Raw genomic sequence first — 14,091 nt, forward strand, 5'->3', positions numbered from 1 at the left:
GGACAAGATAGGAGCTCCCCAGGGGGAGAAAATCCTTGGTGGGCAGAGGAGCAGCCCCTTGAAGCAGGGTGATAACCCAGATTGCCCCAAAAAGCAGCAGCTCCCCAGTCTGCCTCAAGGTTAAGCGATGGGGCCTTCCTGATGGAGAGGCTGGGCCTGGGGGTCTAGTCCCCAAGATGCTGGGCTTGGGGCTCTCCCAGGCCCTCCGTACTCCCCAAGGTGTGGGTCAAGGTTTCTGCCTGTCTGGGCAGTGCCCGTGCACCCTGCCCTACCCCACGTTGGTGAGCTGTGCATGTCCGTGAGGCCCCTGTGTATACCTGACACGGGTGGGTGTGTGCATGTGGCGTCAGCTCCTGTATTCTGAGGATGCCATCTGAGCTGTTGGCTGTGCCTGTGCGCTGGGGGCAGATGCAGGGGCTGGGGACCAGCAAGAATGATGTGTGGCTGGGGTGGGAGGAGCAGTGGCAGGGCTGGGGCCAGGAGGACCTCAGAAGCCAATTGGAGCCAGGCTTGTCTCCCAGCAACCAATCTGGGAGCCGCGGCTCCGGATAAGCGAGTGGCTGCTCAGAAACCCTGCAGGAAGGAGGGGCCGGCTAGGCTGGGCCGGGATCCTGGTATAAATGGCCCCGGAGTTGTGCCCCATCACAGAGCCGACCGTCTCCCACTCGAGCTGCCCCCTCCCTCTGGACCCGAGTGACTCAGGCCTTTGTTTGTCCTTCCTGGTCGAGGCGGGTTCCCTCCCTCGGCAAGATGCCGGAGTGCTGGGATGGGGTGAGTGAGGGCTCTGCGGGCCGCGAGGTGGGCCGGGAGGATGGGGCATCCTTATGACCCACCGTAGGGAGTAAGTGCCCCCCCTCAGCCCACATCTGGTGGCAGCCCTGCCTTCATTCGCCTCACCCTGGGGTCACTGAGACACGGTCAGAGGGCTCCAGGGTCCCTGGTGCCCCTGTTTGCAGGAGGGGTTGGGGGCAGCTGCTAGTCAGAGCCCATGGCAGGGGCTGGGTGGAGCGTGTGGATGGGGAGTGGGTGACATCTCTGCAGGAAATGGAACGGGGAAGGCATGGTCTGACCTGGCTGCGTTGCCCGTGTGGACCCGTGCGCCAGTGCCTGCACGTCCCACTGACCGTGTGCCCTCTGGTGTGCGCTTGGATGGTGCCTGCCTGGGTGGTGCCTGGGGCCATCAGGCCGGGGGCGGGGGTGTCCTTGGTGAGCCCCCGAGGCTGTGCGCCCAGTATGCGTGCGGGGTCTGTGCGTGCAGGGGCTGCCGTCCGAATGGGCGGCCGTCTAGCTTGTTTGGATGGCTGCGCCAGTGCCACGGGAAGGACAGGCAGCTTCTTCCTGAGGAGTCGCCTCCCAGTTCCCAGGGCTGTGCAGCGCCAGCCGGGCGGAGGCGAGGAGGTCTGGGCCATACCGGAATGGCAGCCTTCAGGCGGGGGTCCCTGCTGGGGAGGAGCGAGGAGGGGTTGCCTGCGTGCCTTATTTTGTAGGTGGGGGAAGGCAACGCTGGAGCCGTGAAGCTGGCAGGGCTAGGGGACCCCAGTTGGAGCCCAGGGCACCTCCTCTCGCCGGGGCATCAGGTACCCCGGCCCCGTTCTTCCTCAGGAGGGAGCGGCAGGGGCACACTTACTCCCACTCCCACCCCCACCCCCGGGCCCCACACGCCTGCCGTGCCGTTCCGCAGACCATGGGTCACCCCGCACGCACAGAGGCGACGACGTCAGCGCCTGCCTGCCCTTGCAGACCCTGTCCCCTGAATTATTGATGCGGCGGACAGGCCAAACCACAGCACCACCACCACCAGCTCCCACACAGGCGCAAAGCCCGGCTCAGAGCCCCCGACTTCCCTGCAGTGCTCAAGGTCACAGGCGAGGGGAGACAGGCCGAGAGGAGCCGCCAGAGCCCCCTCCCTGGCTGCCGCAGTGCTTCCCGCCTGCGCCCACCTGGAGGCGGGGCTGGCTCTGACGTCACCCAGAGCCAATGGGAGTGCGAGGCCCTGAGGGTTGGGGGCCTCAGAATGCACCGCGCTGTGGCCCCCGGGGAGCTGTCCTTGCGCAGCACTCCGAGGGACGCGGTTGCTCGGCTTGGATCAAGCTGAACTGAGTCCTGAGCTCCCTGTAGAGGGTCAGAGGAGGCACTAGGGAGGTCGGCAGCAGGGTTCATCCAAGGCCACTGGGCTTCGTAGGACAGGCAGCCCTGCGACGCCCAGGCCCAGCCCTTCCCATTCTGGGAGATGAGCCTTAGTAGGGCCAGCCCTGTGGCTGATCACGTCACCTCATGGGGAATGGGGACAGGGGTGGCCACACCAGGGCTGGGGGGAGACAGTCGGGGCCTGCTTAGCGGCGGAGGGCAGACAGCCCTCACGTCCCCCACACTACGTGTCTGGATTTGGAAGACACTGCCCTGGGCGCTTGACTTCTGACCCCAGGAGGATAACCGTCCTTTATGCAGCAGGAAGCGCATTGCAGCTGTTTTGCAGCCCCACCCTCCAGAGCCCAGAGAACCCACAGCTGGTTGCGAAGGGGCTGGCTGGTCAGGAGCTCCCTCGGGTGGAACCTGATCTCCTCTGAACATGCAGCCTCAGTGCACCACCGTGGAGAGTGGCCCTGGCAGGGCCTGCTCTCCCTACCCAGGGTTGACCTTGGGCCAGTCATTCCCCTTTCCCAGCCTCAATTTCCTCCCCTATGGCCTGGGTCCATGTGGGGAGTAAATGAGAGAAGTATGGGCCAGCGGGCAGGGACCGGGAAGTGTTCCTGGATTTGATGCCCCCGAGGAAGGACAGGCCTGGGATGGGAAGAGCTGTATGGTCTGTCCCCTCAGCCCTGGTGTGGCCTCCTCAACCCGTGGGTGGTACAATTAGCCACATGGCTCACCCTAAGGCTCATTACCTGGACCCTCCTGGAGGCCAACAGGAAAATAAACAGGGCCCCCAAGCCAAGCCATGGACCCCAGGGTGGATGGAGCCTTTGGCCACCAGGTTGGTGCCAGTTGTCACTCCAAACTGGAGACACAGGCCTGGACAGTAGTCCTCTGAGACCAGACCCACTAAGGCTGGTCCCTGAGCAGCTGTCTCCTGCTGCCTGCATCTCCTATCCCATTTCAAGGCAGGAACTTAATGTTCGTTCTTAACCAACATGTCCTGATCTGCAAAACAGGCACTAGGCTTCCTGTCTCTTGGGAAACATGCAGGAAAAGCCTGGCACACAGTAGGTGCTCAGTTACTTGATGTTTCTTTCATGTCCTTGACCCCAGCCCTACCTCCAACTCACTGGGCCACCATGTGGGTCCCAGGACTCCCCATGATGCAGAGAGGATCTGTTTATTCAGCTCAGATGGCGCCTCTTGAAGTTTGCCTGTCTGAGTGGCTAAGAATGCCCAGTTTGCCAGGGGACCAGTAAGGAGGGTATCCCCCCCAAGGCTCAGGGATGCCTTGGTATAATAGCCCCCTTTTTGGGGCTTTTTCCAAGTGCTAAATGCTCCACAGACATTGGCTTGTTTCATTCTCGAAAAGTCCCTGTGAGGTGGCTCTGGATGGAGAGGCTGAGGTACAGCAGAAGTGACGTGACATGCTCAGAGTCACAAGTAAGGGGTAGAGCCAGGTCTTCCTGAGGAAGTAATGACCCCAAGCAGCAAAACCAATGGTGTGAACTCAAGAGGATCCCACAGCAGGCTCTGCAGAAGGCCTCTAGAGGGGATGGGGATGGGGGTCTGACCAGGGCTTGTCTGAAGGGAGCCTCCGGGGATGCTGGGCTCAGGGAATGGCATTCAAGGTGGAAGAAACTGCATGTGTAAAAGCCTTAGGGTAGGAGCTGGGGGCGGAGTGGGGGTCGGGGCTAGGCTTGGCTGGCGCCAGGTGTTTACTGAGGATTCCAGGCACAACTGCTGAGGCCATTGCCCTGCAGCAGCAGGAAACACCTGAGAGTTCTGAGTGTGAGAGGGACTTGGGCTGGGGAGGCAGAGCTGTCCAGGAGAGGCTACTGCAAAATGGAGAAAATGCCTCCCTGGACCCTCAAGGGCCGAGTTGCAAGGGGGTGGCTGGGCTAGGCAGTGGTGGCACAAACGTTGCTGCCTGGTTTGCAGAGAGGACCAGAACTTCCCCACGCAGACCAGTTCACATTGTCTGTGTGCTGAACAGTCCCGAGAAGAGGCGTTCCATCCAGTCGGTCTTCTCTGGGGGCTTCTTGGGATGGTGAGAACAGGATGCCCCATGTAGATGCTCCACCGCAGGCCCCAGGTGGCGCCACCTCATTCCCCAGAGAAGCCAAGAGCGGGAGCTGCCTGGCATGTCCAGCACGGTCTCTCCCCTCCAGGAACATGACATCGAGACGCCCTACGGCCTTCTACACGTGGTGATCCGGGGCTCCCCCAAGGGGAACCGCCCAGCCATCCTCACCTACCACGATGTGGGCCTCAACCGTAAGTGCAGCCCAGCCTCCGTCGCCCTCCTCTGTCTCCAATCAGCCGGAGCAGTGAGGCTCCCACTCTTCCCATAGGGCCCTTCATTCCACTCACACCTAGTTCTGTTGCCTTCACCCTCTGGGTCTCCATTTCCCCGTGGACCCGAGGCTGACGCTTCTGCCTTGCCTGCCTTTGTGGGCAGGCCTCCCTTCCAGTCCCCCAGCCCCTCTGCTCAGCCATAGTGGAGGTGTGTCTTTGCAGACAAGCTATGCTTCAACACCTTCTTCAACTTCGAGGACATGCAGGAGATCACCAAGCACTTTGTGGTGTGTCATGTGGATGCCCCTGGACAGCAGGTGGGGGCGTCGCAGTTTCCTCAGGGGTAGGTACCCTGAGCCCCCTCTGCCTGTCCCCAGCTGTGCGCCCTAGGCCACACCTGGGCCCTGACCTCCTGCTTTGCCTGCAGGTACCAGTTCCCCTCCATGGAGCAGCTGGCTGCCATGCTCCCCAGCGTGGTGCAGCATTTCGGGTGAGTCCCCACTCAGATCCTGCCCCTGGGCCCCACAGCAGAGCTACCTGGCTCCAGCTGAGGGCTTCAGGCTGTGGACAGGGCCTGCTCTGGATGACCAGCATAGGAAATGGCACCCTTAGCCCTAGAGTAACCAGCCTGCTCTGCACCAGGTTCAAGTACGTGATTGGCATCGGAGTGGGCGCCGGAGCCTATGTGCTGGCCAAGTTTGCAGTGAGTCTCCCCATGCTCCCATTACCCCAAACACCAAGGCAGGGCAGGGATCTCCTGGTGGTGGGCAGTAGGGGGAACCCTTCAGCCTTGAGGAACTGTCCATGCTCTTCCTCCTCCTCCTTCCACCACCTCTTTATGTAGGAAACCTCTTCTTTTTTTCTCCAGAGAAGTTAACTTAAAAAAAAAAAAAAAAAAAAGAGGTTCCTAGGGACAGGCACGGTGGCTCACGCCTATAATCCCAGCATTTTGGAAGGCCAAGGCAGGCGGATCACCTGAGGTCGGCAGTTCAAGACCAGCCTGACCAACATGGAGAAACCTCGTCTCTACTAAAAAAAAAAAAAAACAAAATTAGCTGGGCGTGGTGGCACATGCCTGTAACCCAAGCTACTCTGGAGGCTGAGGCAGGAAAATTGCTTGAACCTGGGAGGCAGAGGTTGCAGTAAGGCGAGATCGTGCCATTGCACTCCAGCCTGGGCAACAAGAGCAAAACTATCTCAAAAAAAAAAAACAGGTTCCTCTCTCCATATATTTTTCTCAAAAGGCTACAAACTATAACTTGCTTAAACTATTATCCAAAGCCAGAATTTCTAATAGCAACAAACTATACAACTAAATTTTCTAGCCACTAAATAAGGATCATCCTTCACTAATTGCCATGGTATTTCAACATGAATAATTTTTTTAGCAAAAAATTTTATTTGGAAACAGTGATAGAGATTCTAAATAAATCCAGGAACTGTGAAGGGCTGGGGTGACAGAGGACAGGAAAGGGCATCCGGACCTGGGTGTGCATGTGCGGACCCGGCTGCTGATCGATGGCACCTTAAAGACTTCAGAGAGCGTTTCTGCTGCCTGCACCTGTCCCGGCCCACCCAGCCCTGTCTTCCCTCTTCATGCAGCTCATCTTCCCCGACCTGGTGGAGGGGCTGGTGCTGGTGAACATCGACCCCAACGGCAAAGGCTGGATAGACTGGGCTGCCACCAAGGTGGGTGTGTGACCGGGGGTGGGGTGGGTGCACCTAGGGTGGGGTGAGGGGCAGCACTCATGCTGGCGCCCTGCTCCCTGCAGCTCTCCGGCCTGACCAGCACTTTACCTGACACGGTGCTCTCTCACCTCTTCAGTCAGGTGAGGGGGTGGGGGCCTCTGCAGATTTGGGGCACCCTGGGATTTGCCCCTCCCAGCCCAGCAAGAGGAGGCAGACAGGTGTATTTGGCATCTGCCCTGGCTCAGTCCAGATTGCAGCTCCATGATGCTGCAGCATCTGAAAGAGACACATCTGCTCCCAAGGCCCCACCTCCTACCTGCCCACACCCTCTCTCCCCTGCCCTGCTGGGATGGGGCAAGGGCCACTCTGGCAGTGACATCTGCTGGCCCCCTCTGAGCCTGCATCCCTCTATCTGCCCCTCTGCACGGCCCCACCCACCCCCCTGGGCCTAGGAGGAGCTGGTGAACAACACAGAGTTGGTGCAGAGCTACCGGCAGCAGATTGGGAACGTGGTGAACCAGGCCAACCTGCAGCTCTTCTGGAATATGTACAACAGGTGCGGGTGGGGACAGCAGCCCTGAGACCCAGTACACCCCGGCGGAGGCCCTCAAACACTGCCCGCTGAGGGAGGCAGGCAGGCAGCACCCTTACCCCAGTTTGTAGATGAGCAGGGTATTGGGCATCAAAGGAAGTCTTTTTCTGCACAAGGTCATGCTTTGTGAGGGGCAGAATCGAGCAGGGCTTCAGACTCCCTGCCTTGGGCTCTTCCACTTTTCCTCCTCTCCTGGGGCCTTCCTGGGTGGGAGTATTGGGGGTGTCAGTGACATCCCCGACTCCAGTTACCCAGCCTTGATGTTGACATCTGCAAATCGGGGGAGAGGTCGGATGAGCCTGTAGTTTGCAAGCTATGTCCCGGGAGCCTCTTTGGGGGCTGCCCTGCCCTGCATGGGGGTGGCCAGGCCCCCTCACTCACCTGTCCTCCTCCTCATTCTTCTACAAATATTAAGTACCTGCTGTGTGCATGGTGCTAGGAAAACAATAGAGAATAAAGAGACCCAGGGCCTGCCATCCCATATGGCTCAGGAGACAGGCCAGTAGCAGAAACTCCCACAGCACAGGTGGCGGTTCCCATGGCTCCAAGGGGCATGGAAAGCAAAGAGCCCACCTGGTATGCCTTGGAGAGTCCAAGAACCCATGCCTAGGGGAGCCCCTGGTCCATTATGCAGAGCAGGTCCACGCCTCCCTGCTTCACCAATCGCAGTGTTGGGCTTGGGATGACCAACATCTTGTCCTGGGGTGCCCACCTCTGCCTCTGCCCCTCCCCCACAGCCGCAGAGACCTGGACATCAACCGGCCTGGAACGGTACCCAATGCCAAGACGCTCCGGTGAGTGCCCCCTGGCCCTCTGGCCTCTCCCGGTCTTTGCCCCCATGACCCAGCCAGACAGCCCTTTTCCTCTGTATTTGCAGCTGCCCCGTGATGCTGGTGGTCGGGGATAACGCACCCGCTGAGGATGGGGTGGTGAGTGAGGGGCAGTGGCCTCACTGAGGGTGGGGGGTAGGGGTGAGGGGCTCACTGGAACCAGGTACGCATGTGTACACACACACCACACACCTGAAGATCTGAGTCACGGGTAGAACCAGGTACGCATGCGTACACACACACATTCTGAGTCTGGGGTGGAACCAGTAGGGGCAATTCTTGACCCAGCCCTGAGGAGCCTCAAGGGCCGGCAGTGGATGGTGAGAGGGGCCGGCAGTGGGTGGTGGGAGGGGCCGGCAGTGGGTGGTGGGCTTCTCCACTTTCCCACAGTCTTGCCACAAATCACATCTGGCATAGCTCCCATCCTTCTGGTGGGGGAGACCTGGAAATGGGGAGAGCCAGGGCCAGGGCTGGGCCACTTGAAGGCCCCCTCTTACCTCCCTAGCAGTGCAGCCCCAACCTGGTCCCTACCCACCTCAGTCCCAGGACCTATGATCTTTTTTCTAAAATGTGATCAAGTCATTGTAAATCACAAATGCCTACAGCGGCTCGGTCCCCCTTTCCCCATCACCTGCGCCTGTAATGTTTGAGAGCTCTGTGTCACCTCTCCTGCTGGAACTCTGAGAGCAGGAGGGCTGGGCTAGGGTGCCCCATCAGCACAGAGCTGCTGGGAAGCTGCAGGGTCCAGAAGTGCCCAGAGCAGCCCTTGAGTCCAGAAAATACCAGGCTTTCCCATGCTCACCGGGAAGGCCTGGAAAAGCGGGGGTGGGATGTGCCAGCCCCCTCCACCCAGTCTCCCTCAGACCCTCAGCACCCCTCACCTCACTGCCGAGGGCCCCGGGCTTTCCTGGGCCAGCCCAACCCTTGCCTGACTCCCACTCCCAGCAGTTGTGAGTGGGCTCCAAGGGTCCCAGGCCCTTCAGGGGGCTGCTAAACTGGTCTTCAAGAACTTGGGGAGCCCTGGGAGAAGAAAGCCTGGGAGGAGCAGTCTCACAGGTGCTGGGTCTCCCTCTGCCTCTCTTCCCCCCTCTCCTCCCCAGCTTGGGGCATCAAACCTGCCTTGGCCATGGGGGTGTGCAGGGGCAGGGGCTGTTGCTGAAGCTGGCTCCTTGTCCCCAGGTGGAGTGCAATTCCAAACTGGACCCAACCACCACAACCTTCCTGAAGGTGAGGCCTTCTTCCCCAGCCCTGGGCCAGCTTCCCTAGCATGGGGCCAACCTCAGGGAGGGGCTTGCCTGGGGTCCCAGCCAGGTGGGAGCTTGTCCTGGAGTGAGGGCCCTGCTCAGGTCACCCCACTGTCTCCCTTGCAGATGGCGGACTCCGGGGGGCTCCCCCAGGTCACACAGGTGAGACTTCTGGCCCTCCTGCCCTTACATCTATGGGGATGGGGGAAGCCTCCACCCTCCCCGCTAATCCCAGGCAGCCAATAAAAGCATGTGCTTGTCCTCCCCTCCACAGCCAGGGAAGCTGACTGAAGCCTTCAAATACTTCCTGCAAGGCATGGGCTACAGTGAGTACATTTCCACCCCACCCCACCTAGAGACAGGCAGGCAGGCAGTGCTGGGATGGAGGGTCCTGTTTGCAGGGCTGGCACATGGTGTCAGGTGGTACCAGGGAGCCCACAGGCATAGGAGCTTTGTGTGATCTGGGCCCTGGATGCTGGGCCACACCGATGCCACCTGAGTTGCAAGTTGGGCATCCTAGGCTGTGCCCAGCTCCCCTTTGCCCTCAGGGAGGACTTGGGGCACTCTTCTGATGGCAGTGCTGGGCCTACTGGGGAAGGGGCTCTTCTCTCCATGCTGGGGGTCTAGGGCCTGGGGCCAGGTCCTGCCAGGGAAGCCTGTCTAGGGGTGAAGCACACCCCCCTCACCCACCCCAGGGCTTGGGGTCAGAGCTGGGCCTACGGCACCTGAGAAGGCCCTTTGAAACAACTGGTGGATGCACCCAGGGGTATCACAGGAGTGGGCTTGGTGCCGGGGGCCTGGGCATTCAGAGAGCTGAAAGCAACACACACACACGCATGCATGCATCCACGTACGTTGTGTTGACCTCCCCCTTCCCTCCAAGACATAACTGTTCCTCCAGCTCCCCCACTGCCAGGAAGCAAACTTCCTCTCTTCAGTTTGTTTTTTGTTCCCCTCCAGACGTCAGCCTCTGGAGCTGCTATCTCCAGGGCAAACAAACAGGAGGGTGGCCTGTGGGAAGGCTGGCGAGGACACCCAGGAATAGAATGCTCTTTGGAGCAGGGCAGAGCCCTGGGGCCCACAGGAAGGCTCCGCAGAGGCTGGGATTGGGGCACAGCAAGCATTTGCGGGGTGGTCGGAGGAAGCTTGTCAGGAGCTGAGATGCGTTCTCGTCGGCCTGGGGAGAAACTCCACCAGGCAGCCCTGAGTTGAGAGGCGTGCAGAGGGGGCAGGCCTCCCCCATTCTGTATGCAGGAGACTGAGGCCCAGCAGAATGGTGAGAGGATAAGCACCCCACCTGCTGTCAGTGCTCCCTTGAGCCAGAGATCTTTCTGGGGAGCCACTGCTGAGTGGGTGGGCAGGAGTGGGCTTCCAGAGCCTGTGACCCTGCCCCTAGCCTCTCTGTGCCTATCCCTTGTCCCGTCTCTCTGGGTCATCTCAACGCCCTTGCCTCGGCAGTCCATGGTCTTCACCATGTTGTGTCTCCCCCACCCCTGCACCCCTCTCCGGCTCTGTCTTCTCTCTTAGTTGCGTACTTGAAGGACCGAAGGCTGAGTGGAGGAGCAGGTAGCCCCACGGCCCTTTCCCCTGATGCATGGATGCCCAGCCTCCCGCTCCCTGCTCCTTCCTCCTCGCAGTGCTGCAGCCAGGCTGTATCTTGCTGTGGTTTAGAACCTTCTCGTGTCCTGTTCAACTCAGAAACCCCACAGATTCTTGCTCTTCTGCAGACCTGGGCCTGTAGATCAGCTGGGTTGCAGAGCAGTCTTGCTTCTAGGTTGTCATGAGTTTCGTGGCTTCCAGAAGTCTGGGGATTGGAAACAGACCCTCCTCAGAGGTAGAGCCCAGGCCTGGGCCTGAGCCACAGAGGTGGCCGGGAGCGTTCAGGAGGATAGAGTTGGCTTCCTGCAAGCCTTGCTTGGGAAAGTCCGAAGAATAAGGGCAGAGTCTGAATTGAGGGCAGTGTGAGGCCACCCTCTGTGTCCTCCTTTATTGAAGCAGTCCTACTTCTCCACCACATCCTCTTGAGGGAGGCACAGCTGGAAACCCAGCACCTCCCTGCACCAGCTCGCGGCACCTGGTCAGCCGCTGAGAGGGCCCTGCTGCCCGCAGCCCCTCGGCCCACTCACTGTCGCCGGCCCTGCATGCCCCTGGCCTGACAGCTGCCGCCAGCCTCTTGGCTCGGGAGAGGCCCTCTGTGCCTTAGAGGAATGGTTCGCTAGCCGCTTTGCTTGCAGCCTACTTTTCCCACCGGAGGTGCCTGGCCCTGCCCGCTGGTCCTCACACCCATCCTGTCTCTGTCCACAGTGCCCTCGGCCAGCATGACCCGCCTGGCACGCTCCCGCACCGCGTCCCTCACCAGTGCCAGCTCGGTGGATGGCAGCCGCCCACAGGCCTGCACCCACTCAGAGAGCAGCGAGGGGCTGGGCCAGGTCAACCACACCATGGAGGTGTCCTGTTGAAGCCCTCAGTCCAGCTGACGACACCCAACTGTCCGCCCGCCTCGAGGTCCCACTGCCATCCTTGCGCCGGCTCATGTTCCCTTTAGTTTATTTTTGTGAGGGCAAAGGGGAGGAAATGGGGTTACTTCTGTTTGGAAAAAAAAATAAGGGGATCTATGTTAGATGCTGTGGCGGAACAGACTCCAGATGTTTTGAGGGGCTCACTCTTCCCCACCCTATCTCACTCTCCATGGTAACTTGGCCAATTTGACCCCTCTCATCCCACTCCCTGCAGCTCAGGCACAGGAGGGCAGGGCCACAGGGAGGGAGATTGCTACGGATCCAGGCCATTCCTGGGTGAGCCCTTGGGCAGGCAGGTTTACAGATGGCAGAGACTTTGAGAGGGTGGGTGCTTGGCCCACAGGGGCTGGGGGGCCAGCTCAGGCACTGGCGTGGGAGCCCTGGGAGGCCCCTTCCCCCGCCTTCCACCAAGCACACCTGTTTCTGTCTCATAGCACATGTGACAATCATCTGGACAATAGCCACAAGGGGGCGCTCGGACCAGGCAGCCACTTTCCTGGTGCTCTCTGGGCCAGCTGGTGCTGTAGGGCCAGGCAGGCAGAGATGTCAGGGGGTTTCTCTGCCCAAGGAAGACAGAACATGGAGAACTGTGAGGGCAGGAACCCCACAGACTGTCCCTAACAGCCCACACTCTGCCGCCTCCTGGCCCTGTCCCATTTCTGAGCCAAGGCCTCCCTGAGGCAGAAGTCACCTGGTCCTCTGTCCCCACAGTGACCTGATGGGGTGAGAGAGGAGGAGAGAGCCTATGTGTGGTGTGTGTACCCCTGAGAACTTCATGGCGACTGCCTTGGGGAGCCCACAGGTGGCCAGAGGCAGGGGTAGCTGAGTTCCTGGAGACCCTTTTTTGCCCCCAGGTTCCCCAGAGGGCAATGCCATCAGTAGCAGTGTGGTGTTTCAGGCAGAGCTCTGGCCAGGCTGCGCTAGCGTGTCCTGTAAGCATCATTAAGGAAGAGAGAGTTTATTTGGTCAACTGGCCCAAGGCAGCAAAGCTTCCACAGTCCCACCTCCGCATAGTTTCCTCAGCTGGGGCTTGCTGGGGGTTGAAGGTTCTGGACATTGAACACGGGCCAGGTAGAGTAGAAAGGCTTCCCCACACCCTAGCCCCCTCCTTCCACCTGAAGCCCAGGACTGTGCCATATGCTTTCCATCCACCCACCTTACCCCATAGAATCTTGCTGCCCAGAAACCAGAGCCATTTGTCTCGGACCCTAAATCAATGGTCACAAACCCCAAAACAGAAGAGGGGAGAGAGCGATGAAAAAATGAAGGGCTGAGAAGCGGGGAGGGTTGTGGCAGGTGTTCTGAGGCGGAGAGGACACCTAGATGCATATTTCCTCTGCACACATCACCCCCTTCTATAATCTGAAGCCATGTCGAGCTCGGTGATGTGTTAGTTTCTCCCCATTTCTACCCCTTCACGTGCTTCCTCTGAATACTGAATGTGACTGTTTGAAAGCTGGTAGAATTAATCCCTCTTACTGTAGATAGCACTGCAAATCTTGGATTTTGTTTTTTTTGCTGTGTTTTCAGATGAGATATCTATAAATATTCTATACAGTGTGTGTGTGTGTGTGTGTGTGTGTGTGTGCGCGCGCGCGCATTGGGTCCTCCCATGTGTGGTGTTCCTTCGGAGTCTGTCCTTGGTCAAGGTGAACTTTTAATGTTTATTTTCTTCTCTGCACAAAGTGAAGAGCCTATTTGTGTGTTCTGGTGGCTGCTGTCATGAGATGACAAAATGTAAAACAAAACTCTAGTCAACGTAGAAAGAGTTAACTGTGCTGAAAAACTAATAAAGAACCTAAGAAGAATTCCAGTGTGGTGATGCCATGCCCACCGTGGGAAGCTTTTGGAGAGACAGAATGTTTAGGCAGGGGCTGCTGGTGCTGCTTCAGTTTTGGGATGAGGGTGCTAGGAGAGGATGGTCTCCACCCATCTTTGTACTTCCTGTACAAGTCACGTACATTATTTTATCAGTGAGAGGAGAGTATGACAAACATTAAAAGCCTTATGTGCTCATTTCAGCTTAAACCCAACAGTGACAAAATACAGTTCTCGGCCAGGTGTAGCTCAGAGGCTCAGGCCTGTAATCTCAGCACTTTAGGAAGCTGAGGCAGGCGAATCACTTGAGGCCAGGAGTTCAAGACAGCCTGGGCAACACAATGAAATCCATCTCTACTAAAAATACAAAAATTAGCTGGGTATGGTGGTGCATGCCTGTAATCCCAGCTATTTGGGAGGCTGAGGCAGGAGAATCGCTTGAACCCAGGAGGTGGAGGTGGTTAACGGAGATGGTGCCACTGCACTCCTGCCTGGGCAACAGAGCAAGACTCTCTCAAAAAAAAAAAAAAAAAAAAAAATACAGCTCTCCACAAAAATATGCCTTAAAGACAAAACAAAACACACCTACCCTCCAAATCTCTTGCCTGAGTCACTGCATTCCTTCAAAGATAATCAACTCTGGTCTTTGCCTTCTCCTACACATAAGCTCATGTCTGGCAGGGTTACTGATTATACTTCTGCAATCTATAACCAGATATACTTATCTCTAAACTTTGATAACGATTTTACACATACTAAATCTTCACCTGTATATAACCTCAACTGAAATACCGTGATGGAGCAAGATTACTTCTGGGCTACAGGCCTCAGTCTATAGTCCTCAATAAGGCTCCTAAATAAAACGAACTTTAATTCTTTAAAAGGTTAATTTTTTTCTTTGGTCAACATACCAATCGTACGTTAATCCTACAGGGTAGGTATTATCGTCGTTTCGCAAGTGAGGA

General features: G+C 58.2%; 1 protein-coding gene across 28 annotated transcripts in view; it reads left to right on the forward strand.

Moving 5' to 3' along the window:
- NDRG4 (NDRG family member 4) overlaps nt 1-13,116 on the forward strand; it is a 49,514-nt gene extending 36,398 nt beyond the window's left edge. For 4 of the 28 annotated variants that reach the window (XM_035281747.3, XM_054248467.2, XM_078358370.1 and 1 more), the window contains 15 exons: nt 1,488-1,577; nt 4,308-4,413; nt 4,657-4,777; nt 4,862-4,924; nt 5,077-5,137; nt 6,037-6,123; nt 6,207-6,263; nt 6,576-6,679; nt 7,453-7,509; nt 7,593-7,644; nt 8,725-8,772; nt 8,916-8,951; nt 9,064-9,115; nt 10,248-10,355; nt 11,094-13,116. In XM_035281747.3, the coding sequence (XP_035137638.1) occupies nt 1,488-1,577; nt 4,308-4,413; nt 4,657-4,777; nt 4,862-4,924; nt 5,077-5,137; nt 6,037-6,123; nt 6,207-6,263; nt 6,576-6,679; nt 7,453-7,509; nt 7,593-7,644; nt 8,725-8,772; nt 8,916-8,951; nt 9,064-9,115; nt 10,248-10,355; nt 11,094-11,248 (1,197 nt within the window). In that variant the 3' untranslated portion in view covers nt 11,249-13,116. Of the gene's footprint in view, nt 1-644; nt 772-1,487; nt 1,578-4,307; nt 4,414-4,656; nt 4,778-4,861; nt 4,925-5,076; nt 5,138-6,036; nt 6,124-6,206; nt 6,264-6,575; nt 6,680-7,452; nt 7,510-7,592; nt 7,645-8,724; nt 8,773-8,915; nt 8,952-9,063; nt 9,116-10,247; nt 10,356-11,093 lie in introns of those variants that run through there. The other 24 variants (XM_035281754.3, XM_054248470.2, XM_078358372.1 and 21 more) reach the window with 10 other exon arrangements.
- Nucleotides 13,117-14,091: the final 975 nt, after the last annotated feature.

The sequence above is a fragment of the Callithrix jacchus genome, chromosome 20 (genome assembly GCF_049354715.1).
Source record: "Callithrix jacchus isolate 240 chromosome 20, calJac240_pri, whole genome shotgun sequence".
Taxonomy (NCBI): Eukaryota; Metazoa; Chordata; class Mammalia; order Primates; family Cebidae; genus Callithrix; species Callithrix jacchus.